This window comes from Myotis yumanensis, unplaced genomic scaffold (genome assembly GCF_028538775.1).
Source record: "Myotis yumanensis isolate MYYU_CA2020_CCGP unplaced genomic scaffold, mMyoYum1.0.hap1 SCAF_16, whole genome shotgun sequence".
In the NCBI taxonomy this organism is placed as follows: domain Eukaryota; kingdom Metazoa; phylum Chordata; class Mammalia; order Chiroptera; family Vespertilionidae; genus Myotis; species Myotis yumanensis.
In genome coordinates, this window is record NW_027223767.1 from 35,656,945 (window position 1) to 35,684,459 (window position 27,515).

The 27,515-nt window shown below is 38.4% G+C and overlaps 1 protein-coding gene across 1 annotated transcript; it reads left to right on the forward strand.

Annotated features, from left to right (window-relative positions):
* The first annotated feature begins 1,777 nt into the window (after positions 1 to 1,777).
* PSMD12 (proteasome 26S subunit, non-ATPase 12) lies at positions 1,778 to 23,888 on the forward strand. The gene is made up of 11 exons (XM_070392905.1): positions 1,778 to 1,953; positions 8,706 to 8,765; positions 8,854 to 8,982; positions 12,719 to 12,826; positions 14,434 to 14,538; positions 15,688 to 15,837; positions 15,936 to 16,070; positions 17,020 to 17,132; positions 17,797 to 17,971; positions 19,794 to 19,871; positions 20,767 to 23,888. The coding sequence occupies exons 1-11, from the start codon at positions 1,846 to 1,848 to the stop codon at positions 20,974 to 20,976; spliced, it is 1,371 nt and encodes a 456-aa protein (XP_070249006.1). The 5' UTR covers positions 1,778 to 1,845; the 3' UTR covers positions 20,977 to 23,888.
* The last annotated feature ends 3,627 nt before the right edge of the window (positions 23,889 to 27,515 follow it).

Here is a 27,515-nt window from a genome sequence, read left to right on the forward strand (position 1 = left end):
TCGGGACCCAGGCTGCTTCCCTCTGCCCCAGCTTGGTCAGGAAGGACGTCCGGAATGACGTCCGGTCTAATGAGCATATTACCCTTTTATTATGATAGATTTACCTCTTTCCTAGACACCCTCACACTCTTATTTTTGAGTTCTGGATACCATAACTCTTTTACTCTATCATACCTTTGTTACTTTTTGTCTTTTCAAAGTCTTCTCAAAAAATGTAGACCTCCCAATCCTTTTGTCTATTCTAGTCAAACCAACTGCACGCCAAATATAGAGCCAGAAAACATCTAAGCCTGTGCCTCTCAACCATACTGGCTCCTAGAGCATTTTAGAAATCTGTAAGGGAATTGTGGGTTATCACAATCATTGAGGAAAAAGGGAGAAGGGAGCATGTAACTGGAATGCTAGACATCTGCAATGCAACAAACTTACACAATAAAATATTGTCCCATGTTCTGTCAGACTTTTCAATGTCCTGCCAGACACCTACTCATGTGTCTAAGGACTAGACTCTAACTCCATTTGACTGATGCCAAGCAATTCTTTTTGACGTTTTAATGTGGACTAAAATTTCTAAGAATTCTTCTGTATGAAAAACAATGGAAGATTATACTTTGATATAGTTAGACTTTACCAAGAAGTTGTACACTATTTTGGAAAAACCATGCCACCAACAGAAAGACCTGCTGATGCTTGAGGAACCAATAGAACACACCTACTGCAATTGCAGCTTTTGCATGAACAGTTATTGTTTATGCATGCAAGCAAAGGACACTTTGTATTTTTCTACTACAGACTTTTTAGCTTTTATATTTTGAATCTTATACTATTTTGCAATTTTGCAATGTTTCTCCTTTCCATACAACTGGGATGTTTTTTGGAGGTGTGTATGGATGGGTTATATTACCCATGGTTTTCATTACAGAACAGTATTTTTAAAAGGCTATTCAGCATATATAAAGGGATGTTGGTGCCGATAAAATTGAGACCACTGCAGGATTTCCCACTTGCTTCCCAGCCTGCTGTTGACACTCTGACCACACCATACGCGACCTCATTTTCATTTTCAAGGATCCTAAGCTTTTTCGTAGGGGCCCTAATTGTGCGCTGATAAAAAGAAAACTTGTATGGTTCTTCAGAAATAAAACAAGAGGGTGGGGAAGGCGACATATGTACTACTATTTGTAATACCTTAAACAATAAAAATCAATCAATCAACCAATAACTGTCTCGCATCTGTGATTTCGTTGGATGTTCGCAAGAGTCCTACAGGGAACGCAAACTGTCTAAAGATTCTTACCAACTGTAGTGTATTATAGTAAAAACGAAAAAAAAAACAAAACACAAAAATACTGTACTTGAGCCGCTGCCATATCTTCGTTTATGAGCTCTCAAAGATCCCACAGATTAAGCCACCAAGATTCTCAACCCGATGAGACCTGAGGACTTTTCTCTCTAGGGTTTATGTCGGCCTGCTCCTACAGAGAGGAGAAAACCGAGATTTGAGGAAAGTTGAGCGACTTGCCCACGGGTCCGAGATATCATAACATTTCAAAACAGGGGCTTAAGAATATACAGGAAGGGCTATTCTATTACACAGGTTTTCCTCACCGCCAATTTTAGGTTTTTTAGAAGTCTGCCACCTCAGACACAACCGGAGGTGGCCTTCACTCCGCCTCCAGGGCTGTCCGCGGCGCTGCCTGACTGGCGGCCGGCGCAGGGGGCCTCGTGGGGTCCTTCGCGCGGGCTCCGGACGCACTGCCTGAGCGGGTTCGCAGGCGGCTTCCGGTGTGGGTGACGAGTGGTGGCCGAAAAAGGGGGACATCGAGGAACGCTCAGGCTTGGACCATGGCGGACGGCGGCACGGAGCGGGCTGATGGGCGCATCGTCAAGATGGAGGTGGACTACAGCGCCACGGTCGATCAGCGTCTGCCCGAGTGCGAGAAGCTGGCCAAGGTGAGGGGAGGCCGGCTGTCTGTGGCGGGCGCCAGGGGCTGAGTCACCGCGCGGAGCCTGCTTAGGCCTCAGGGGGCCTGAGGGCTGGAGCGCGCATCCCCAGCCCGGGTTAGGCCTGCTTGAGGAAGACACCCCAGGGCCGTCTGATCATGGAGACTCCAGGCGGGGTGCGCTGGTGAATACCCTCCCCAGGACAGATGGTCACTTCCTCCCCGTAGAGGACTTGGGGTCCCGATAGTACTTTTTGCGTTTCCTTGGATACGCTTGACCGTTTACTTTGGTAGTTTCCCAGGGGTTGAGGCCGCTTCGGCATTCAGGCTAGATCAGGGCGTTTCGTTCTATTGCTGAATCAATTTATGTCAAGTTGTTTATGGATCGTGGCGATGTGCCTGGCCTGTGGCCAGGAAAAGGGGCAGGAAAGTGATAGTACGAGGTGATTAACACAAGATTTCTGTCCCGGAGGAGTTCGTGTACATAACACAAGTCATACCTGGCGGTGAATGCCGTACAAGTACAAATACACAGAGAAAGAAGCTGTTCATTCTTACGGGTGATATAAGGGATGGCTTTACAGGGAAGCTAATGTTTGTGTTGGGCCCTGACGAGTAAGATTGGGTTGGGAAGGAGTCATTCCTGCAGCGGGAACTACGTAAGTAAAGACAAGCAGGCACTAAAGTGCAGGATTAACTAATTAGAGGAGTTCTTGAATAGTAGGTTAGCCCAATTGCGTATCTCCCATAGGATAGAAATTTAACTTGATCCAAACACTTGTCACGCCCCCTGTGCTGTGTGAGGCAACTTTGTGTATCATTTTATGTATAAAGAAACAAAGGCTCAGAGTTATTTGTCCAGCGTTACAGTTATTAATAGGTAAAACCAGGGATTCAAAACTTGGTTTGTCTGACTAGGGGTATAGGTGGTTGTTGACTCTGCTCCATCCTGGGCTGTTGCTAAGGCCTCAGTATGCTCAGGGCTTATTAAGTTCCTAGATCAGTCTCCAGCCACAGACATTTATTGCTATCTATCTGGAATCCATTCACTAATAGGGTTGTTTTTGTCCCCATGGAGCTTACTGTATAAGTACATTGCAAATTCAGGGACAGGAGGAGTGACAAGTACTTAGTCTTAGAAAGAAACCTTTTTAATGTCCCCCACCCTCTTTTTTTCCAGAAAAGAATTTACTAGGGCTTTACAAAAAACAAGGCTAGGGAAAGATGATGAAGTTGATGTACCTGTATTTCTTAGGTTCAGTACACTTGATGGAGGAGAGCCAAAAAAATTCATCTCTGAGCTTTCTAGTTGAGAGTGTAAAGAAACAGCATCAGCCCTAGCTGGTTTTGCTAGGTGGACAGAGGCTGGGCCTGCGGACTGAAGGGTCCGGAGTTCGATTCAGGTCAAGGGTATGGACCTGGGTTGCAGGCTCCTCCCCTGACGGGGCCCTGGTGGGGTCTCGTGCAGGAGGCAACCAATCGATGTTTCTCTCTTTCTCTTTCCCTTTCTCATCCACTCTCTCTAAAAGTCAATGGAAAAATATCCTCAGGTGATGATTAAAAGAAAGAAAGGAACAGCAACTTAAGGGTTGGAAAATTCAAACACCTGCAGTGCCAGAGAGATAACAATAGCTGACATTTATTGAGTAGTTTCTGCAGTGCCAGGCACTATTCTGTGCTAATGTGCATTAACTCACTTGCTCCTCACCTTAACCCTATGTGATCGGTGTATTATTATTGTTGTTTTACCGACAGCAGGCTAAGAGAAGTTGAGTCACATGCTCCAGGGTCATACAGCTCATAAAGTGAAGGGGCCAGGATGCAAACCCAGGCAGACGGATTCTAGAGCTTTGTGCTCTCACTATGCATCCTGCCTAGCGAGCCACGTGTAAGGAAAACCTGAACTTCAGAACACCTGCCCACGGAAAAGGGCAGTAACTCTTCACCTCCAGTTAATCTTTGCCAGTTGAGGGAGAAAAATACTATCTGAGCTAATACTGTGTAGATCAAATAAAACATATCTACAGGCCAAAGTAAAACATATATAGAGGCCAGAGTCAGCCCCTGAACCACCATTTTGGAATTAGTAGAATGACAGTGTCCATAAGGAAGAAACCATTTGCTTTAAAGAAGTACAGCTATTCTAGAACTGAGACCTGGGAGAAAAAACATCTTCCCTTTACCCATGTCTTCTAATAGTTTACTGTGTGCAAGACCTAGGCAGTGGTATAAAGATAATTAGACAAAGCGCTTGCCCTCAAATAGGTTAGAGGCCAATGTGGGGGGGGGGGAGGGGGCGCAATATTTCACTGCTACAGTTGTTCTAATGATTTACATGTATGGCATTTATTCAGGACATCAAATGGAATGGAAATGTTTTAAAAAAAGGAATATTGGTGCCCTTATCAGTACTCAGTGGTTAGAGCATCAGCCCGCACACCAAAAGGTTTCATGTTGATTTCCAGTCAAGGACACATACCTGGGTTACAGGTTCAATCCTGGCCCAGTCAGGGCCAGTATAGGAGGCAACCAGTCAATGTTTCTCTGTCTCTCTTTCTCCCCTCTTCCTCTCTCCCTTTATTTTACTCTCTCTAAAAATCTATGGAGAAATATCATTGGGTAAGGATTAACAACAACAAAAATAAAATAAATAAACGGAATGTTGGGGCCTGTTAAACTAAATAAAATTAAAGGCATTTGGATGCTGATTTTTTAAGCCAGCATACCAGTTGGTTTCAAAACAAGATGTAGGTGTGGATTGCTTTTGTTGAGGGGCAGGGAGGGTTTGGAGGTGGTAGGATTTTTTTTTTATTTTATTTATACAGACCCACAGTTTTTTTTATTTGTTTGTTTTTTAATATATTTTATTGATATTTTTACAGAGAGGAAGGGAGAGGGATAGAGAGTTAGAAACATCGATGAGAGAGAAACATCGATCAGCTGCCTCCTGCACACTCCCTACTGGGGATGTGCCCGCAATGAAGGTACATGCCTGTGACTGGAATCAAACCTGCGACCCTTCGGTCTGTAGGCCAATGCTCTATCCACTGAGCCAAACTGGTCAGGGCAGACCCACAGTTTTTAACTTTTGGATTAGATAGTTGTCTTACAGTCCTAATTAACTTTTTTAAAGGTATGTCTCTCAGTTTTGCTATTTATTCATCGTTTTGTATTATTTTCTAACCTTTCTGCCAAACATAACTTATTTAGCATTGCATTTCTACATTGGAATATATGGAATATGTAGCATACATTGTTTTGTATTTTATTAATACAAAATAAAACTGAAGAAAGTTTTATTTTCATGTTACCTGTGAGAAAACTAAGGTTCAGGCAGCTTAAGTGGTTTATCCAAGGTCTACAGCAGAGCCAGATCAAGCTCAGATCTCCTGGGAACATGTATAGTGTTCTTTTTGCTACATACCATGGCCTCTTGAAGGGACTACCACTTTTGTGCTTACTTTCCTTAAGAAACTTTATTTTTAATAAGACATTTGAAGAAGAAAATTATATATGTATAGAGACTTTAATAGGATGTATCAGGTGAGAAAATCATATGTAGCAGAAGCCTTTGAAAGGCAAACTGAAGTCTAGACCTGGGTAGTCAAATTGCCAAATCTAGGCCATTCAAATTTCCTACAATTATGACCTAGTACAATTCTGTTTCTGTGTCCTGACACTCACCTAGCAAATAACAATAACTAATATTTTTATTGCTGTGTAAGTTCTATATGATGTTCGCTATTATGATGGTTATGCTTATATTATGTTCCAGCCACATATCCATTTAGGAGTTAAAGGATGGACACAGACATACAGAACTTACAGATGCCCAACAAATACTGATGTTAAACAAACTCCTTAGTCATTTACCTCATTTACAAGGATTGTTTTAAAAGTCACATGTTCCAACAAGTTGGTTTTGATAGCTTGGAGTTTCCAGACTGGAAGTATGTGCTTAGATAGGGAAAGACGGAGGGAGAAGATGTTTAGCCATAGGATTGAACATGGAAAGTGGGATGGTTAGAGAATTGGGAGTTGCATATAATGAAGCTGGTGGTAGTGTCCCTCAAATAGTACCGAATTGTTAGCTATATAACTTACCACATCCTACTTACTGAGACAGTAAGAATCAGGAATTGTAAGCCATTAGGTTCAACTGAATAGTTCAGGTCAATGTCAACATATTCAATGCATACTATGTGCACTTGGTGCAAGGAAAACAATTAAACAAGGTCCAGCCCTAGAGGAACTTACAGACCAGCTAGGAGGCAAGACTTGCACATTACTGGCATAGGTATAAAGGGATGTACTGTAATATCTGCAGAAGCAACATGATGTGCTTGTCTAGATGCAGAGCACTGAACACCAGTGTCAACAGTATAGATACTATCCCTGCTCTTACAGAGTTTGCATTCTAGTGAGATGACAAAGACAGTAAACAGTTAAGTAGAACAGAGTTGGGGGTCATTGCAAAGAAGAAACCCAGTGGATTTGAGTATTAAAGGACATGCTGAATGACTGTTGATTTTAGAGAGCATTATCTGAGAACATCTTTCTGAGAAGGTGACATTTAATGTTCCATTGATACATGCAGACCATTGCTCTAGAGCAGCGTGTGTTTTCTTCTCATGTAGGGTCAGTTCTTTAAAAACCATAGTTCTGAATTTGCCATATAGTAAACTACACTCTGTCAATCACAGTCATGTGACTAACAGTAATGGCAAACGCAGCAGGAGGTGACTGTGAATAAGTTATTTTGCATTTTAACTATTTTTGTACTATATTTTGTTGCCAGATGGTAACCATTTCCCTACAGAATTACTTTGATCAAAGCAAAGGGGTGATTTAAACTAATATAGTCCAGTTTAGTGAAGGGAACTTGGACCAGGGAAACAAGGACCCTGGGCTCTGGTTCTGCTGGTTAGTTTTGTGGCTGAACTATTTGGTCTTCGGTTCTTTTACTCTCTAAAGTGAGATGATTGGATTAAATGCCTAGTAGTGTTTCCAGTTCTAACATTCTGTGATATTTTATGGTTTATTAGCCTTTATTTTGAAGAATCTGTAGATTATTTATTTATGTATGTATTTATTTTAATTCTCATCTGAGTATGTTTATTGATTTGAGAGAGAGAGAGAGAGAGAGAAATATCGATGTGAGAAAGAAACATCTCTTAGTTACCTCCCCTAGGAGCCCTGACCTGGGATCAAACCCAAAACCTAGATATGTGCCCTTACTAGAAATCGAACCCTCAACCTTTTGGTGTGCAGGACAACACTCCAACCAACTGAGCCACTGGGCCAGTACTATAGATTTGTTTTTTGTTCTTTTCCTCTGATGGATATTTAGCCAGCATTTATTGTATATGTGAGTCTGTAGAGCTTTCAGAACTGCTGCTCCCCTTTGCACAGGAAACATTGTTAAAATGTTAGTAATCATATATGTTTAAGAGTCAATTAAATAAGTTCAAACAATGGCTTTACAGTACATATTCTGCTGCATAGAAAAGTCATAGTTTAAAAGTTGCCTTGACAAATATGGAACAGTATTTTTGAAAAGTTCAAACATTATTTGTGCCCTTAATTCAAAAGCTATTTAATTAGTTTCTTTCATCAGTAAAAGAGTACTCAAGTGTTGTCCATGAATGTCATTAAAATAAAAAATTTTCCCCATTAGAAAAACAATTTCTGAATAAAACCCTCCTCATTGCTTCCAATTTATTCAGTGTTAATTAATATCAGTATCTTAAATGCAGTTTTTTTGCTGTGGGTTGGTTTTGTTTTTATCAAAATGTGTGGTTCCTAATAGGATGGCTTATTTTAGCCCTGGTGTGTTATCATTAGGGTTTATATTGTTTGAATTTTGTTGTTTTTCATTTCTTAATATGTCCCAGGGAGAATGTTTTGTTTTTGCAGATGAGGTAGAGGTTATTATCAGTAGGCAAAAAGGGGTGTAGTTCATTTGGATCAGTATCTGCTTAAGAACATGACTTTTGATTTAGCAAGTGTTGGTATTGCCAACTGGTCTTCATTTCTCTTTAGCATATTTACTTATTTATTTATTTATTTTAGAGAGAGAAAGGGGAAAAGATAGGTAGATATCGGTCCCTTCCTGCATGCACTCAGACCTGGGGTGGAACCCACAACTAGGATATGTGCCCAGACCAGGAATCAAACCTTCCACCCTTTGGTGTGCATGATGATACTCCAACCAACTGAACCGAACTGGTCAGGGCACTTAATTTATTTTTATAGCCATTGATGAATTAAAACAGGGTTTTCTATCTTTTTACCACAAAATATCCTTTTTAATTTCTTCTCAAAACTTCATGATTTTAATATTCGTTATGGAAATTTATAAAGAAAATTCATTTTCCTATTTTTATTCTTTAAAGACACATGTGACTACCAGTTAAGAATCTCTGTTTAGAATAAGATAAACAGATGTTACTGCACTGAGTTGATAAATTTTGCTCGGGTGCTAAATCATTGTTGTTCTATATTCACTTTCTCTTAGGTATTTTGAAATGTTAAAGGTAGCTTATGGGACCCAAGATGGAAATCACTGACTACAGAATCCCTGGGAAAAGCAAGCATTATCATGAAAAGTACAAAAATAGTTATGGAGTAGTCCTTTTGCTCTAAAATAGGCTGCTGATTTTCTTTCTTCTCAGTGTCAGAAACATCTCATTTTAGCCTAGTTATGTAGTTTTTGCATTGGTGGTGGTGGTTTTCATTGTTCATTTTAATCTTTTATTTTAGGAAGGAAGACTTCAAGAAGTCATTGAAACCCTTCTCTCTTTGGAAAAACAGACCCGTACTGTGAGTAGATTATAGTGCAAAACCTCAGTTGCCAATAATTTCACTTAACATGGTTCCATTAACTTTGGATATATGTTCATTTTTACAGGCTTCTGATATGGTGTCTACATCCCGTATCTTAGTTGCAGTAGTGAAGATGTGTTACGAGGCTAAAGAATGGGATTTACTTAATGAAAACATTATGCTTTTGTCAAAAAGACGGAGTCAGTTAAAACAAGTAAGTTCATGATTACTCAAAAACAAATACATTTGCATTTATTTATTTTAATCTTTATTATTGAAAGTATTACATATGTTCTCTTTCTCCCCCATCAACCTTCCATACATTTGCATTTAAATAAGGACTTTCTTTTTTTTTTCTTTTTCTTTTTTAAATTAAATCTTTATTGTTCAGATTATTACAGTTGTTCCTCTTTTTTCCCCCCATAGCTCCCCTCCACCCGGTTGCCGTCCCACCCTCCGCCCTCACCCCCTCCCCCCCCCACGACTGTCCTCATCCATAGGTGCACGAATTTTGTCCAGTCTCTTCCCGCATCCCCCACACCCCTTTCCCGCCCAAGAATAGTCAGTCCACTCCCTTTCTATGCCCCTGATTCTATTATAATCACCAGTTTATTCTATTCATCAGATTATTTATTCACTTGATTTTTAGATTCACTTGTTGATAGATGTGTATTTGTTGTTCATAATTTGTATCTTTACCTTTTTCTTCTTCTTCCTCTTCTTAAAGGATACCTTTCAGCATTTCATATAATACTGGTTTAGTGGTGGTGAACTCCTTTAGCTTTTCTTTATCTGTGAAGCTCTTTATCTGACCTTCAATTCTGAATGATAGCTTTGCTGGATAAAGTAATCTTGGTTGTAGGTTCTTGGCATTCATCACTTTGAATATTTCTTGCCACTCCCTTCTGGCCTGCATAGTTTCTGTTGAGAAATCAGCTGACAGTCCTATGGGTACTCCCTTGTAGGTAATTGACTGTCTTTCTCTTGCTGCTTTTAAGATTCTCTCTTTGTCTTTTGCTCTTGGCATTTTAATTATGATGTGTCTTGGTGTGGTCCTTTTTGGATTCCTTTTGTTTGGGGTTCTATGCGCTTCCTGGACTTGTAAGTCTATTTCTTTCACCAGGTAGGGGAAGTTTTCTGTCATTATTTCTTCAAATAGGTTTTCAATATCTTGCTCTCTCTCTTCTTCTGGCACCCCTATAATTCGGATGTTGGTACGCTTGAAGGTGTCCCAGAGGCTCCTTACGCTATCTTCGTATTTTTGGATTCTTTTTTCATTTTGCTTTTCTGGTTGGGTGTTTTTTGCTTCTTCGTATTTCAAATCTTTGACTTGATTCTTGCGATCCTCTGGTCTGCTGTTGGGAGTCTGTATAATATTCTTTATTTCAGTCAGTGTATGCTTAATTTCTAGTTGGTCCTTTATCACAACATCGAGGGTCTCACTAGATTTCTTGAGGGTCTCATTAAGTTTATTGGCAGTTTCTAGAAAATTCTTGAAAAACCTTAAAAGTGTGGTTTTGAACTCTATATCCAGTAGTTTGCTTTCCTCCATTTCTGTTATTTGTGTCCTATGTCTTTGTCTCGGCATTTTTTATGCTTCGCTGTGTCGATAGAGTGGCTTTGTGTGCTAGGTGTCCTATAGGGCCCAGTGGCTCAGCCTCCCCAATTACCTGAGGTAGACACTCTTGGTGCACCCCCTTGTGGGCTTTGTGCACAATCTTGTTGTAGTTAAGCCTTGATTGTTGTAGGTAACACTGGGAAGAATTGACCTCCAGGCCAATCGGCTGTGAGAATCAGCTGTGTCTACGGTGGGAGAACTTCTGTGCTGAAGACACCCTTATGGGGCAAGACTTGCTTCAGTGGGGCTTTGGTGCTCACTGAGTCTGCCCCCTGAGTGTGCCCCCTAAGTGTGTCCCTTATGGATCTGAGGAGTTGTAATTGGATGGTCCCACTCTGACCACTGGGTACACTGGCTCTTGGATCTAAGGAGGTGCTAATCTAGCCTCTGCCTGAGGCTACCCAGCAGAAGCCAGCTGTAAAGCAATGCAAGTTGCCCTGGGGCCTTGGGCCAGCAGCAGTTTGTTAAGTAATTTTCAGATTACAAAGGGCCAGGCCTTTCATATGCAAAAGCCTCTTGCACTGGCTTGGGCAGGGCGGGGTCCCAGGGGATCAACAGGGCGGGCGGAGCCAGCAGTATGGCTGCTCTCAGTCCTGCCCTCAGAGGCCCCGGCAATCGCTGTGAGCGCCTCCAAGAGAAAGCTGCCCAAGTTCTGACCGATGCCAGACAGTCCTGTTTCTCCCGTATGAGTCTGGGTCCCCAGAGACTCGCCCGGAACTGGAGCTCAGAGCTTGAGACTCCCTCCCGATTGAAAAAGACAATCGTGTCCTCAGCTGCGAGCCCTCTCCGCATGCACCTCCGCACCTTTGTATTTTACTTCTGCACCGCACCTCCTCTGAGTCTCGGTATGCTTTTCTCTTTTCTTCTGGTTGTAGAATTTCCACTCAGCCAGCCTTCCTGTGGTTCTGGATGATGTCCGTTCCATCTTTTAGTTGTATTTTTGAAGTGGTTGTGCGAGGTAGCAATCTCCAGTGTTTACCTATGCCGCCATCCTGCATTTAAATAAGGACTTTCAGAAAACCTTTTTGTGAATCTGTTAACTCAACATTACAACATTCTAAAGAGTTTTTAAAAATTCTGTCCATATTCTCATAACTGCTTTTATTTTGTTTCTTCTTCTAGTCTTTATATATTTGCATACTTTTAGTGAGAGTGTTGATATAGCTTTGGTCTATTTCCACATTGCTCCATATCTTCATGTTTATTATTTTAAATGATTCTGTTATCATCATTTTTAAAAGTTTGCTGACCCCTGACCTAGATGGAATGTTAGAGCTGGAGGAAATTAGTCTAACCTGCTTATACTCACTGTGAGGAAACTGGGGGCAAGAGATGCTGTTCCTTTCACTACCACATTTTATCGAGATGAATATGGGTGACTGTGGCTCCTCCCCAACCAGATGATGGAACTGTTTTACCTTCTGCCTCTGCCACTGACTCTTTAATCATATTATCTGCTGGTCATTGCCTCACTTCTCTCATAGCCAAAGTTGAACTCTGCTTTTCTTTTTCATTATTATTATTATTATTATTATTTTGTCTGTTTTCATTTCTTCTATATGTTTCTGCTTGACTGCAAAAAAAGCTAGCTAGCAAGCCTTCCAATAAATGTGTCCAGGCATGCCTCTTCACCTTTTTTTTTTTTTTTTTTAATACATTTTACTGATTTTTTTTTTTTTTACAGAGAGGAAGGGAGAGGGATAGAGAGTTAGAAACATTGATCAGCTGCCTCCTGCACATGCCCTTGATCGGAATCGAACCTGGGACCCTTCAGTCCGTAGGCCAACGCTCTATTCACTGAGCCAAACCAGTTAGGGCTCCACCTTTCTTTTTGCATAATCAGTTCACCAGTTGTAGTGAGGAGGGGCACAGTCTTGCACCTGAGTGTTTCCTAACCTTTATTGATTTGTTCTTAGATATTCAGTACTTCTTAGCTATCAGGGAGGTTTTAATGTTCTTTGATATTCTTTTTTTTTTTAATATATTTTATTGATCTTTCACAGAGAGGAAGGGAGAGAGAGAGAGAGTTAGAAACATCGATGAGAGAGAAACATCGATCAGCTGCCTCCTGCACACTCCCCACTGGGGATGTGTCCGCAACCCAGGTACATGCCCTTGACCAGAATCGAACCCGGGACCTTTCAGTCTGCAGGCCGATGCTCTATACACTGAGCCAAACCGGTTCCGGCTCTTTGATATTCTTTTATAGGCATTTCCGTGTGTAAAGTTGCTTGTGAAGACCAAATTTAACCACAGCACTTCCATCAATAACGTACTTCCCTTTCCTGTTTAGGGAATGAATTTTACTTATGAGTGATATTTATTATTTTAGGCTGTTGCAAAAATGGTTCAACAATGCTGTACTTACGTTGAGGAAATCACAGACCTTCCGATCAAACTTCGATTAATTGATACTCTACGAATGGTTACAGAAGGAAAGGTGAGTTGTCCCTTGGTATAACTCATGGTGATAAGTACTCTCTTGCTTGTATTTAGACATACTTTTATACTGTACTTAGACATTTTCTATTAGTATTTAAAAATAAGGTTAATTCTTCACCCTGGCCTGAATCTGCTTGAAAAGTCTGTTTGGGATAGCTAAAGTTTCACTCTAATATTTAAATTGTTAGCAGTGTGAGGTTAATTTTCAAAATTTCACTGTGATGTCATCCTCCCCACCCCTAACCCCCCAGTATCATATTTCTCTAAAAAAGGGCAAGTACAGAATGGTGACTGTGGTAGATACGTTTCTTTCTAGATAGATTTTTGTGGTTTGAAGACAAAAACTTAGCTTGTATTTAACTTTTTGTCTCTTTAATCAGTTCAGTTCAGTAAATGTTATTGAGTACCTCTGTTATGCTAAGTCCAAAATGAGCAAGAACTATTCTTTTACCTAAAAGAGATCAGTTATAAAAATAACTATGGGGCTGTCATGACACTATGTAGTGCCCTGTAGCATAGAGGTAGGGATTGATTGGGTGAGGTGCCCAGGGAAGCCTCAAAGAGTTCATGATAGCTGAGCTGGCTTTTTAAGAATGAATAGAAATTCTACAGGGCCAGGGGTAGGGAAAAGGGCATTTTACACATAGGGAAAATAATATACAAAAAAATCAAAGTAAGAAACACCTAGTATATTTAGGAAACTAAGTAGTCTGTTATTGGAGATTAAGGCTTTGAGGGATGGATTGGGGAAAGGGAGTTGCTTCAGGGCAAAGGCTAAACGGGCAAGCCTTAACATGAAAATTAGTTTCCTAGGCTCTGTAAGTTATATAGTTATAGTTTTAATGTTTTATTTGTTGGAAGTTACAAATCTACAATATTACTTATAGCTACAAAAAAATGCTAGTAACTTCAATACTTAGCAAGATCAGATATATATATATTTTTTACTATATTTTTATTGAATCCAGAGAGGAAGAGAGAGGGAGAGATAGAAACATCAACGATGAGAGAGAATCATTGATTGGCTGCCTTTTGCACCCCCCTCACTGGGGATTGAGCCCACAACCTGGGCATGTGCCCTTGACTGGAATCCAACCTGGGACGCTTCAGTCCTCAGGCCGACGTTCTATCCACTAAGCCCAACCAGCTAGGGCGAGATCAGATATTTTTAAAGAAAGTAGCATTGTATTTAAAGATTAATCAGAATTAGAGTATTGGTTGAATTGTGGCTACTGGGCTGTATATGCTCATTGTAAAGAGTGTTATTTTTCAAGTAATCAATCTTTTTAAAGGTACTTTTTGTTTTCTGTGCCACTTATGCAGCATATAGTCTGTCATTCATTAAACACAGTGATTTTATATTTAGGTTCTCAAAGCAAAGTTGCAAAATGTGAGTAATGTTTTATAGAGACCTTTTCTTTAAAATTGTGTGATTGTGAAGTATAAAATATCATATAGCTCTGTTTGTACATGGAAGATGAAGTGCACAATAACTCCAAAATAAATACTTTGCCTAGTTTGAATAATAGTTTAATTCTATCTTTAAAATTCTGATATATTTCTATAGGAATTTTGATAATTATAATAGATTTCTTTTATTTGTAGATCTATGTTGAAATTGAACGTGCTCGACTAACTAAAACATTAGCGACTATCAAAGAGCAAAGTGGGGACGTCAAAGAGGCAGCCTCCATTTTACAAGAGTTACAGGTAAGATGCATTGTAGAGTGTGTGGAATTTTATGTTTAGTCAGCATTATTTTCCTGTGGAAATAGCTTATTTCAGCGCTTTATTACTTTTTTTCCTAAAGCACCAAGAATTAGAATGAATACAGTAGAGTGTGAGGTTATTCAAATAATTGGAAATAGAGTAATTATGGTCCCAGATACATTTAACTTCTAAAGAAGTGTTGTTTTTAAAATATTTTTATTGATTTCAAAGAGGAAGGGAGAGGAGGAGAGAGAGAGAAACATCAATGATGAGAGAGAATCATTGGCTGCCTCCTGCATCCTTCCTACTGGGGTCAAGCCCACAACCCAGGCATGTGCCCTTGACCAGAATCGAACCTGGGACCCTTCAGCCCGCAGGCTGATGTTCTATCCACTGAGGCAAACCAGCTAGGGCTCTAAAGAAGTTTTGAAGATAAATTAGGATTAACAAGTTAACCTTGATTTTGTGCTATTATTTGAACATTTTAATTCTCAGAATTTAAATAAAATCAGTAATTCATATACTATTTACTTATGCCTTAAGAATTTGCTATTAATTATTGGCTTTGTTCTTAATTAATATTAAATTGGTGGTCAATCTTAAGAGTACTAGTAATCTTAAAATGAGACAGCAAAGAGCTAAAGAAATCTGAGAAAAACCATAGACTGTCTCACCAGAAAAATGTTCATGAACTATGCTCAAAATTTAGCTTCTAGCCCTGGTTGGTGTGCTCGGTAGTTAGAGTATTGGCCCACACACCAGAAGGTCACAGGTTCGATTCCCAGTCAAGGACACGTACTTGGGTTGTGGGTTTGCTCCTGCCCCCGGTCCAGGGTGAGTACTGGAGACAACCAGTTGATGGGTCTCTCTCACATAGATGTTTCTCTCTCCCCACCCCCACTCCTTTTCACTCTGTCTGAAAGTGTTACACAAATTTATGAATGTGTTAAAATTCATGGAACTTTACACCAAAAGAAAAAAAATGTATTATGTACTTTCCTGGAGGAAACCAGCTTTCTATATCATCATCAGCACTCTAAAAATGTGTGAACGTTCTTACTATTTATCAACGATGAATCTTTTAATATGTATTTAATTCTATTGCAGTTTTAAAATATTATAAATTCATTTGGGGACTTCCTCTTCTAGGTGGAAACCTACGGGTCAATGGAAAAGAAAGAGCGAGTGGAGTTTATTTTGGAGCAAATGAGGCTCTGCCTAGCTGTGAAGGATTACATTCGTACACAGATCATCAGCAAGAAAATTAACACCAAGTTTTTCCAGGAAGAAAATACAGAGGTAAGTATATGTCTCAATATGAATTTACTTTAAAAATGTTTAGGGGGGGGGGGACATAAACCCCAATTTACCTTGTCAACTTTCTTCTTTTTTTCCAGAAATCAAAGTTAAAATACTATAACTTAATGATTCAGCTGGATCAACACGAGGGCTCCTATTTGTCTATTTGTAAGCACTACAGAGCCATATATGATACTCCCTGTATACAGGCCGAAAGTGAAAAGTGGCAACAGGTAAGAACATATTCTTTTTGTTTGTTTGTTTGTTTTTAAAATATATTTTATTGATTTTTTACAGAGAGGAAGGGAGAGGGATAGAGAGTTAGAAACATCCATCAGCTGCCTCCTGCACACTCCCCACTGGGGATGTGCCCGCAACCAAGGTACATGCCCTTGACTGGAATCGAACCCGGGACCCTTGAGTCCGCAGGCCGATGCTCTATCCACTGAGCCAGACCAGTTAGGGCAGAACATATTCTTATACTTGACATTGATACTTATGAGAAACAATCTGCATTTTAAAATTTATTATGAAATAATTTTAACTTTAGTAATCATATGCAATTTTATAATGCTGCTCTGTATTCACTGTGTTGATAATTCAGTTTATCTTTATTGATTCAGACTATTGTGGTAGTACTCTATCACCTTGAAAGAAATAGACTTACTGTTAAAAATATATGGCTTGGCCGTTGTGGTGCAGTGGTTAAGTATCAACCTGTGAACCAGGAGGTCAGGGTTCGATTCCAGAGTACAGGCCAGGGTTGCTGGCTTGATTCCCAGTAGGGGGCTTGCAGGAATCAGGGGATCAATGATTCTCTCACATCATTGATGTTTCTCTCTCTCTTCTTCTTCTCTCTTCCTCTCTGAAATCAATTAAGACTGTGTGTGTGTGTGTATAATATACCGCAGGTCACCTGCTAGCAAGGTTACAGTAAGACCTAACATTACTTTGGAAAATTGTTACATGTGTATTCCATATAATTTTGTTATAAGAACTTCTTCTTTTATACATTTGTTTAAAAAAATAGCCCAGGTAGTAATTCAAATTAGCAAATATTTTTTAGTACAGTATTCAAAATGAATATATATATAATTATTTCATGATTTTTTAGTTCCTGCCAAAGTTTTCATTTTGTTTCTAATCGTGCATATGATCTATTTTGTTGTGCGACTGTTTCAGGCTCTGAAAAGTGTTGTCCTCTACGTTATATTGGCTCCTTTTGATAATGAACAGTCAGATTTGGTTCACCGAATAAGTGGTGACAAGAAGTTAGAAGAAATTCCTAAATATAAGTAAGTACCTTTATAATTAGCTTAATATACCTCAGTAGAAGCACCATTTTGAAAGAAAATTGGTTAACCTAAATGTACACTTAATTGGCTGCTGATAGATTGTATTAGAGAATAAAATTGGAGATAATAATAAAATGGTTTTTATAGTTCTGCATTAGAAATTAATGTAATGAGATGATTGCATACTTCATTCTAAGCCACTTATCAAGTAGAAGTTTTATTTCAAGCTAATTTTAACAACTTTTGTTTAATTAACCATTTGATGAAGTTTTTATCATTAGTAGTTGGGGCTTTATAATTTTCTGAAGTACATACTTCTGAAAACCTATTATATGAAACAGACGTACACTTCATAAGTACGATGAGCTTTTATTTTTTATGAGTATGTTTCTTTTATCTTTCATTTAAAAGGTTATATTCATTAGTACAGAGATTGGCAAAGATAAGATAGGAGAGAGCAAAATGTTAAGCATGGGAATGCTATATTCAGAATTACTATGGGGAAAAATGGTAGCAAAATTAGTACATTAATAATAATCCACTTAGTTCTTTTTCTGCTAATAAAAATTTATTTTAAAAGTCTGTTGATATTTAAATCCTTGTTGTTATATTGGATGAAAGTTATTTTACAGATTTGGAATATTAAGTTTTATACCATTGACAGGGATCTTTTAAAGCTTTTTACCACGATGGAGTTAATGCGTTGGTCTACACTTGTCGAAGACTATGGAATGGAATTAAGAAAAGGTTCTCTGGAAAGTCCTGCAACTGATGTTTTTGGTTATACAGAAGAAGGTGAAAAAAGGTGGAAAGACTTGAAGAACAGAGTTGTTGAACATGTAAGGATCTGGCATGATAGAGATGACAATTTAAAAGTCAAGTTTGGCAAATTTGAGTGTAAACTTTTATGTTTGATAATTAAATGTGTTAACATGCTTCATTTTGAGAGGACCTCTCAAGAATCCAAAGTTTTGTAGCACATATACTAGAAGGAATTTCTTAATGTGAGGGATGGTGAGAATGGGGAGAATGTTTTCTATCTGATACTCACTTGGTAGTTTTGGAAATGGGTAACATATCTTAAACCTGCCCTTTCTCCTTGGTGTCACTACAGGTTGAATTGTGCCAACATTCATTCATATAACAAACACATTTATTATGAGCCCTCTGTGTGCCAGACAGACACTACAAAGTGCTGGGACATATAGGAGAGTAAGACATGGTCGCTATCTTCAAAAAGCTTAAACCATAGGGAAGGCACATTTATAAGTAAAAGCATTATAGATATTGTGGTACAGGTATATATAGAGGGGGGCATAAGGAGAGAGTTGATTGGCTTTACCTGGAAGAGTAGTCAGGTTAGATACATAGGCATTGACGATGTTTGTAAGAAGAGTATGTACTTAGCAGGTAGACAAAGAGAGCAGTCCCTTTGGGCAGATGGAATTGTCCCAGCAAGGGCATAGAAGCACAAACAAGCAGGGGAACTTGGAGACCTCCAAGAAAAAGGCTCAGTGAGAAAGGAAGTTGGAGATGTCAAAAGGGTCTGCATCACCACAAAGATTGTACACACATAGTGAAAACTTCTGAGGGGATAATGGCCAGGCCTGTATTTACAAAAATTCCTCTGGGAGTAAGTGTGGAGAATGGATTTGGAGAGAGAGAGAAGACAAGATGAGAAGACTGGTTAAGTTAGGGTCTGTTTGGGCTTGAATTAAGGCAGTAACCACAGTATTGAAGAAGAATGGATGGAATGGAATTATTTTAAGAAAGAAAATCAATAGAATTTAGTTATTGGTTAAATTTAAGGATAGAGGAAAAGGTAGGGTCTAGAATAGTTCTCACACTTCCTAAGAGGTTAGTGTTGCCATTGACCCTGATAGAGTTGGGAAGAGATGCAACTTATTAAAAGATGAGTTCAGCCCTAGCCAGTTTGGCTCAGTGGATAGAGCGTCGGCCTGCGGACTGAAGGGTCCCTGGTTGGATTCCAGTCAAGAGCACATGTCTGGGTTGTGGGCTCAGTCCCCAGTAGGGGGCGTGCAGGAGGCAGCCAACTAATGATTCCCTGTCATCATTGATGTTTCTATCTCTTCCTCTCCCTTCCTCTCTGAAATAATAAAAATATATATTTTTTTTAAAAAGATGAGTTCCTTTTTCTCCCCACCGTTCCCATATTTCCTTGTGAGTGCTGTTACTCTGTTAATAACATTAATAAAGAGGAGTCTCTCTAACTTTAGTAGTACCATTTCCAGTGAAAATTATGGAATTTTATTTCTTATCACCTTTAAATAGTTATAGTGATGTTTTGAGGTGATCTCAATTTTTAAAAATCTTAACCTTTTAAAAATTTGTCATAATTAGGAAAAGCTTAACTTTAGTTTCTTGCATATAGCAGAAATATTTTAGTACAGTTATAATTTTTAATCACTAATTTGTTTAAGATAAACCTATATTTTGACTGTATATTTTAAGAGAGTTGTGGAGAGTATTCAGAATAACTTGCAAATAACTGCAGAAACCAAAATACGTTCCAGTGGTGGGCTATGGGAAAAATAAAAGCTCAATCTGATATTTTAACAACCTATTTGGGTTTGAAAACAAATGGACTTTTAGCCTTACTGACAACTGTTGTGTTCTCTTTGCCCGCTCTCCTCTCCCCAGAATATTAGAATAATGGCCAAGTATTATACGAGGATAACAATGAAGAGGATGGCACAACTTCTGGATCTATCTGTTGATGTAAGTAGTAAACTTCATTGTTTGAGTTATTTGTAGCCATTCATTTTGAATATCAGTCGACTTATAAAAATCAAGTGAGGAAATCAGTGTTGTTTTATTTAACTTTAAGTTTAGGTAACAAGTTTCCCCAAGCTATCTTAAGTACCAAAAAATAGCTTAATCTTTTTATAGTTACATTAATATTACTTATACTAGTTAAAATTGTCACTTAAATATGTTAGTTTTCCATTGATTCAGTTGAAGTTCAAGGTATATGTTCTATAATAAATATGTTTAGGTTCACAAAAGTGTACTGTAGAAATAAAAGATATGAGGGAGGCTTGACTATAGTTCACTTGAAAAGGTCCCAGGACGTGATAGAGAGGTTTCACTTTCAGATCTGGATTTCATGTTGATAAAATGTACAACACCAAAGAAATAGGCGGTAAGTGAAATGCACAGTAATGGTCTGAAAAGCCATTTCTGTTACCAGAAGTAACTGGGACAGTTTAGCTGGAAAAGAAGAATCATGGAGTGTTAGAAGGTTTGACCGTTGGTTAATTCATTAGCACTTCTCATATCTGGATGAGGGTACCAGAGTCCTTAGAAGCAAAATGCCTTGTCCATGGCTATATCGTTGCCAAGTAGCAGAGCATATTTCTACCCTAACATTTCTGGTAACTTTGGGAGTAGATTCAAACTTGACCCTGACTTGGAGTGGATTCATATTCTATTCATCCCTAGACTCTCGGTAAAATCCATACATTATTACAAGAAATCAGCAGTTGCTAACTATTGCTAAAGAATTTTAGCCCTGCATATTCTTGAATGAAGAGTTTAGAAAATGCTTTCCTTAAATTCTGTTTATTATCTATACTTACCCAGTATTAATCCAGTTTGTCTTTCTCTCTTGCAGGAGTCAGAGGCTTTTCTCTCAAATCTCGTAGTAAACAAGACCATTTTTGCTAAAGTAGACAGGTTGGCAGGAATTATCAACTTCCAGAGACCTAAGGATCCAAATAATTTATTAAATGACTGGTCTCAGAAACTGAACTCATTGATGTCTCTAGTTAACAAAACTACACACCTCATAGCCAAAGAGGAAATGATACATAATCTACAATAAGGGTCTCGATGCTCTGATGCTTTTAGAAAAGAGTTAACATTGGAAGTCATTAAAAAAGAAAAGACTGTTATGGTGTATATGTTGGGTTCTTTTTTCCTATTCTCAACTCCTTTGTCTAAAATTTAAAATATAGTGAATATGTTTGAGGCCCCTTTTCTACCTTTCAACTCCCTAATTTCATTGTTAACTTTTCATTTGTAATTGATACAAAAATAGAATACATTTCTATTGTCTGAGTGCTCAAAACATTGTGTCATAACTTACCCAAATTTTTTCTATCGTTTGAAACCTTTTTAGCTATTATTTGTTTTCATTCAGCTAACAACCATAATGATAATAAAAGCAGTATATGCACGTTTATTTTCTATGGTTACATGTGTTTCTGAACATTTTACGGGGTAGTGATTTAAGTGGTTTTTTAAAATAAATTCTGTTGTAAATCTATGAATTAGTAGATTTTTTAAAAGATTTTTTAAAATATATTTTTATTGATTTCAGAGAAGAAGGGGGAGAGAGAGAGAGAGAGAGAGAAAAAGAGAGAGAGAGAGAGAGAGATGATAAGAATCATTGATCGGCTGCCTCATGCATGCCCCCTACTGGGGTTGGAGCCTGCAACCCATGCATGTGCCCTTTTGACTGGAACCGAACCCGGGACCCTTCAGTCCGCAGGCTGATGCTATATCCACTGAGCCAAACCCGCTAGAGGTTTGTGGTTTTTTTTAGATTTTTAAAAATTTTATTAAATTTTAGAGCGAGAAGAAGGAACGGAGAGGGAGAGATTCCTGCATGCCCCCTACTGGGAATCGAGCCCACAAGTCAGGCATGTGCCCTGACCAAGAATGCTAACCCTAATCAACAACCTTTTGGTGCACAGGACAATGCCCAGCCAACTCTGGCCAGGGCTATTTAGAAGAATTGTAAAAGCAACATAGAATATATAGGAACATTTGGGATAGAGTTGTGGTTTGTGAAGAATTTGTATTTTAGTATTGTGGCTAAAAGTCTCTAACCTGAGTGTGTATGGGGGAGCTATTTGATAGGCTATATAGACTTTTTTTTAATTTTTTTTCTATTTTAGGGGGGTCTAACTGGCTTTAATCACAGTAGCTTATTTTTACCCTCTTCCCCTGACTTGGCCAGTTTTTGAACAAAATCAAGTGATGTTGTGTTGGCACAATTTAACACACAAAGTCATTTTCTTAAAAATATATTTTATTGATTTTTTACAGAGAGGAAGGGAGAGGGATAGAGAGTTAGAAACATCGATGAGAGAGAAACATTGATCGGCTAGCTGCCTTCTGTACACTCCCCACTGGGTATGTGCCCGCAACAAAGGTACATGCCCTTAACTGGAATCGAACTTGGGACCTTGAGTCCGCAGGCCGATGCTCTATCCACTGAGCCAAACCGGCTAGGGCAACAAAGTCATTTTTTATAAGACTTTGTGGCTTTAACTTAATACATCTGATTACATCATTAATGCTCCAAATTCATTATCTCTCTATAGGAACTTTAATTCCTTTGAACACTGGATAACAACCTAAAATGCTTAAAAATGACCCAAAAAGACTTAAGGCCACTCTCTTACCAAATGGTATAGTACTGACATTTTTTTTAGAATTAAAAATAGTTTCACTGTCAAAAGAAACATCTGAGATCAATTAACATGAGCAAATTTTAGAAGTTTTTAAAATTTGATTTATTTCAGAGAAAAATGAAACAATGTTAGAAGGTTATTTAAAATGATGTTAAATGAAGAAAGTATGAGGCTACTTTTTATAAAATACAAATGTAGAGAGGGAAACATTTCTCATAATTCATTTTCTATATAATGGTCACTAAATTGTCCCATGATCCCATGGTTAAGGACAATTTGTGGGACCTCTACTATTTATGCTGAGTCATTGTGAATAATAATATAATATTAATCTAATTTTATTCTTTAGAAATTTAATGTATTGGTCACATTAATAACATCAACATCTGCTATCACTTATCTTTAAAAACTAACCAAAAATATCGCAAGTTCAGAAACATTACTTCACACTAGCAGTAAGAATATGGTTTTAATTTTCTTTTGAGTGAAAAAGATAGAAAATAAAATTATTTTGCATTGTTAATTTGTAAATCAAATTGGAGCCAATTTGAATTTAGCTTCTCATTAACTTCGTCTTTCTGGGGACTCATTCCCTTTGTATCTGCCAAACCTGAACTCTTTGGCCAAATACGTTGTTGTAAAGACCTCAAATGCTCCTCTTTTTATTAAAGTGCTCACCCTCAGTGAAGCTCCTTGTGTGTTCTGATTTGCTGCTACTTGTTAACCGTGTCCCAGTGATCCACTCCCACTTGACTTGCTTAACTGCTCATCCATTTCTTGTTTGTTTTTTCTGTCCAAGCAAATTTAAGAGTTATTACCAACTTCTTAGTGTTATTAAGAAGAATCTGTTAGCCTAGGGTGGTACAATATTTGTGATTTTTTTTTAACCTAAAATCCTGTTTTACATTTCAGAACTAAACTAGCATTCATGAAAAGGACAGAGCCACTTTATTTAAATAGAGAAGCTAATACTTAACTCATTATCATTTTCATGATTAGGTTACTAACCAGCTGGAGAGGTGATGAGCCTCTGTTTTTAGACTTTTTAAAAAGTGAAACGCCTTTTATCCTTTTATTTCTATATAACATGTTTTTATTTTAGAGTTCTATAGCTATTTCTGTATCTCAGTTTCCATATCTTGTTATTGAATCATTAAAAACCTCCTCTTTAAAATTCATACTGTTTCAATCTATCTAAGAGTTAAATGTATGATAAAAGTACTTAAGTTGTTTTCAGCTCCTGGATTTCGCTGCAATAAAAGCACCAAATTGTGGGTATTTAAGAAAACCTGGACAATAAACTCATACTTTAAAAGATTACTTCTCTTTTTAATTCTCTTACTGTTTAAAACAAAAATTGATAGATAATTTTCATTTTTCTTTAAAAATCATGTTATCTCTCTCCACTTGTCTTAAGTAGTGGGAAAACATTTTGCACTTATTGGCTCCCCCACACACCCCCCACCCCCAACTCTTTCTAATTTGGGATTGAGGACAGGCCATGCCTACTTGTGCTCTTGACCAGTGTTTGTCCAACTCAGCACACATCAAAATCACCCACAGGGCCTGTTACAACACAGATTGCCTGACCCCCACCCCAGAGTTTCTGATCCAGTAAGTCTGGGGTGGGACCCAAGGATTTTCATTTCTAACAAGTTCTTGGATGATGCAGATGCAGCTGATCCATGGCCCACACTTGGAGAACCACTCCTCCAGACAACACTTAGAGTAAATACTAGAAAAGAACTGTGTTGGGGGGTTTTTTGAGTATTTTCTGAGAAAAAATACTGAGTGACCATGGTCATCAATGAAGTTAGCATTATGCTACAACGTGATGCTTATCCAGTGCCTTTGTTTTTGAGTCTAGTGATTTGAAACTGGTTTTGTTGTGTTTCCTGAGATGTGGAGAAACGCTCTCACAATGTTCCAAACTTGGAGCCTAATAATTGCTATGTTGAAAGAATTGAATGACATCTCTTTGAAGACTGCAGAAGTTTCATCATCTGCTATTTTCTCTCTGTAAGATTGGGAGCCCTGTTTATCTTTTCCCAGCCCTCAATAAATTCTGCTTTCTGTCTCTGAATTTGCCTACTCTAGATACTTCATACAAGTGAAATCATACAATATTTGTCCTTTTGTGTTTGGTTATTTCACTTAACATAATGTCTTCAAGGTCCATCCATGTAGCGCGTGTCAGGACAGTGTATGGCTGAAGAGCATTCCATTATGTGCATGTATCACATTTTGTTTATATGTTGACGGTCACTTGGGTTGTTGCCGCCTTTGGGCAATTGTGACTAGTGCTACAATGAACATGAGTGGACAAGTCCTAGTTTCAATTCTTTCATATCTGCATATTGGTTTTAAGAAATAGATTCAGAGAAAAGATTATGCAGAGAGTGAATGTGTACCCTTCACTCAGTTTACACATTGGCTTTTAAAGCCAAAAGGATGTTTATATACAAAGGAACAGTGTGGTAGACCAGAGGGAGACCAATTCCTGGCAAAGCTATTAATATTTTAAATCTTATCCCAGTGACCATGATGACAAATTTCACAAGAGCTGTCCTCATACCTACTGTCAAGAGGGCCCAGTCAGTGAAATAGGAACTACTTGTGATCAGAGTTACCAGCCCAAGTTTCAGCCACATCTAGCATGTATCATGTGCACGAATCCCATTAAATTAGTATTAAATAAGGCACTCCCATCTTCATTACAGGTGGTCTTGTATCTGAAACCCATTAAGGACTCTTAAACCTTTTAGTACCCTAAAATCTAAAGCACATTTGGTGTTACTGGGACAAAGAAAAAGGATTATTCTGTATGAATCATAAAAGTAGCTAAATAGACATTATACATCCACAAAAACAAACATCTGGGCCAAGTTTTCATGAACTTTAGGCTGTAAAAATAATGTTCTCAACAGAAGCAGCTTAATACAAAGGAAGAAGGTAGGTGTTACAGATATGCCTTTTCTTAATTCTGCATTGCTGTACATACAGCTGTATTGTTTAATGTGAGTAACAACAGTGCAGTAAAAAAATCTTCAAGTTTTAACATTTCTAAATGCAGTACCCTGTTCATATCTTAATTTGAACTTTGGACATTTTCCTTAAACTATGAAAATTTCCCTATGAAAACTCTGGTTTCATAATGCTTTTTTTTTCTGCTTAAATGTCACTTGCAAGTGTAGCAAGTAAAAAGGTTAAAGCAATAGGATGTAAACTAATTTTACTTGACCAAGATTTTAGTATTATATTCATTTACAGTTTTTGAGCATTCAGAGAGTTAGGCTAAGTTTAAAAGGGCTAACTAACCTTCAAGAAAGAGCAAAGGAAATGTTAGGATGAAATAAAACTTTTCTTAAAATGCCTATCAGGTCTGCCACTGCTGCCTGTACAGCATAATGCCTCACTACAGAATACTAAACAGCTGGTCTCCCAATACCTTCACATGGATTTTTATTGTGTGAAGAATGAGGGGCAGATATTTTATTCAAAGTGCCGCTCCTTCATGGAACTGCTACAGAGACCACATTTCCTTCACCTTTTAGGATGCAGATTTTGAAAGAGGAGGAGAATGTGATTTTCTTCTGCTGTCGGGACTTAGGGATTACAGAGTTGGGAAATGAATTCTTTCTGTGAGATTTAGATAATACCAACATATCCTGGACCAGAGTATATAAGCAAATATATAATGGCTCCCTGGCTGGCAAGAACTGGCCACGAAGGTAACCTTTGAGAGGGCAACATTTTTTTTTAATTTATTGATTTGAGGGAGAGAATGAGAATCATTGATTTGTTGTTCCACTTATTTATGCATTCATTGGTTGATTTTTGTATGTACCCTGACCAGGATCGAATCCGCAAACTTGGCATATCAGGACAAACCTTTAACCATCCTAACCATGGAAATGGATACAGAAGTTATAGCCAAAACCCTGTGATCCCCTTGTTGGAAACGCTTTTCACATGAAATTGAAGCAGCATGTACAAATAGCCTAAAATCATATAAGGAGCTCACCTTGATCTGACCCCAATAAGCAAACTTACGATCATGATTTATTTAACTTACCATTAAGTCCATGATAAGTATCACTTGATGCTTACAAAATATTTTTACATTGATTTTAGAGAGAAAGAGAGAGAGAAACATCGATTTGTTGTTCCACCTATCCATACATTCATTGATTGATTCTTGTATGTGCCCTGACCTGGGATGAAGCTCTCAACCTTGGCTTATTGGGACGATGCTCTAACCAACCAGGCTACCTGTCCAGGATTCTGAGTGTTATTTCAAAAAGTTAAAATCAAGCCCTGGCCAGCGTGGCTCAGTTGGTTGAGCATTGTCCCATGTACTGAAATGTTGCCGGTTTGAGTCCCCATTAGGGCACATACCCATATTGCAGGTTTGATCTCTGGTTGTGTGTTTCTCTCTCCCTTTCTCTCTAAAATCAATTAAAACATAATTTTTAAAAAATTATTTAACAATTTTTAAGGTAAAATTGAATATAAAATGGTTGAGTCGTGTGGAAAAGTTTAGTGAATCCTCAAAAACTTAAAGAATGATTGTATGTCCCAACAATTTCACTCCTAGGCATATATATATACTCAAGAGAACTGAAAAGTATATTCAAATACCTGTACACAAATATTCATAGCACCACTTTTCAGTGCACATCATAGCGACTGGTTGGTTGTTTCGGTCGTTTGGTCATAACAGTTGCTTAGGCTTTGCTATAATAATAAAAGCGTAATATGCTAATTAGACCGGACGTCCTTCCGCATGACCTTCCAGATGAAGCCATGGCTGCGAGGGAAGCCCGAGTCCTGGGTGCCTGCTGGCAGCTGGAGGGAAGCCCAGGTCCCGGGTGCTGGAGGGAAGCCGGTGCTGGCAGCTGTGGGAAGAAAGGCCTACTCTTGCATGAATTTCGTGCCTCAG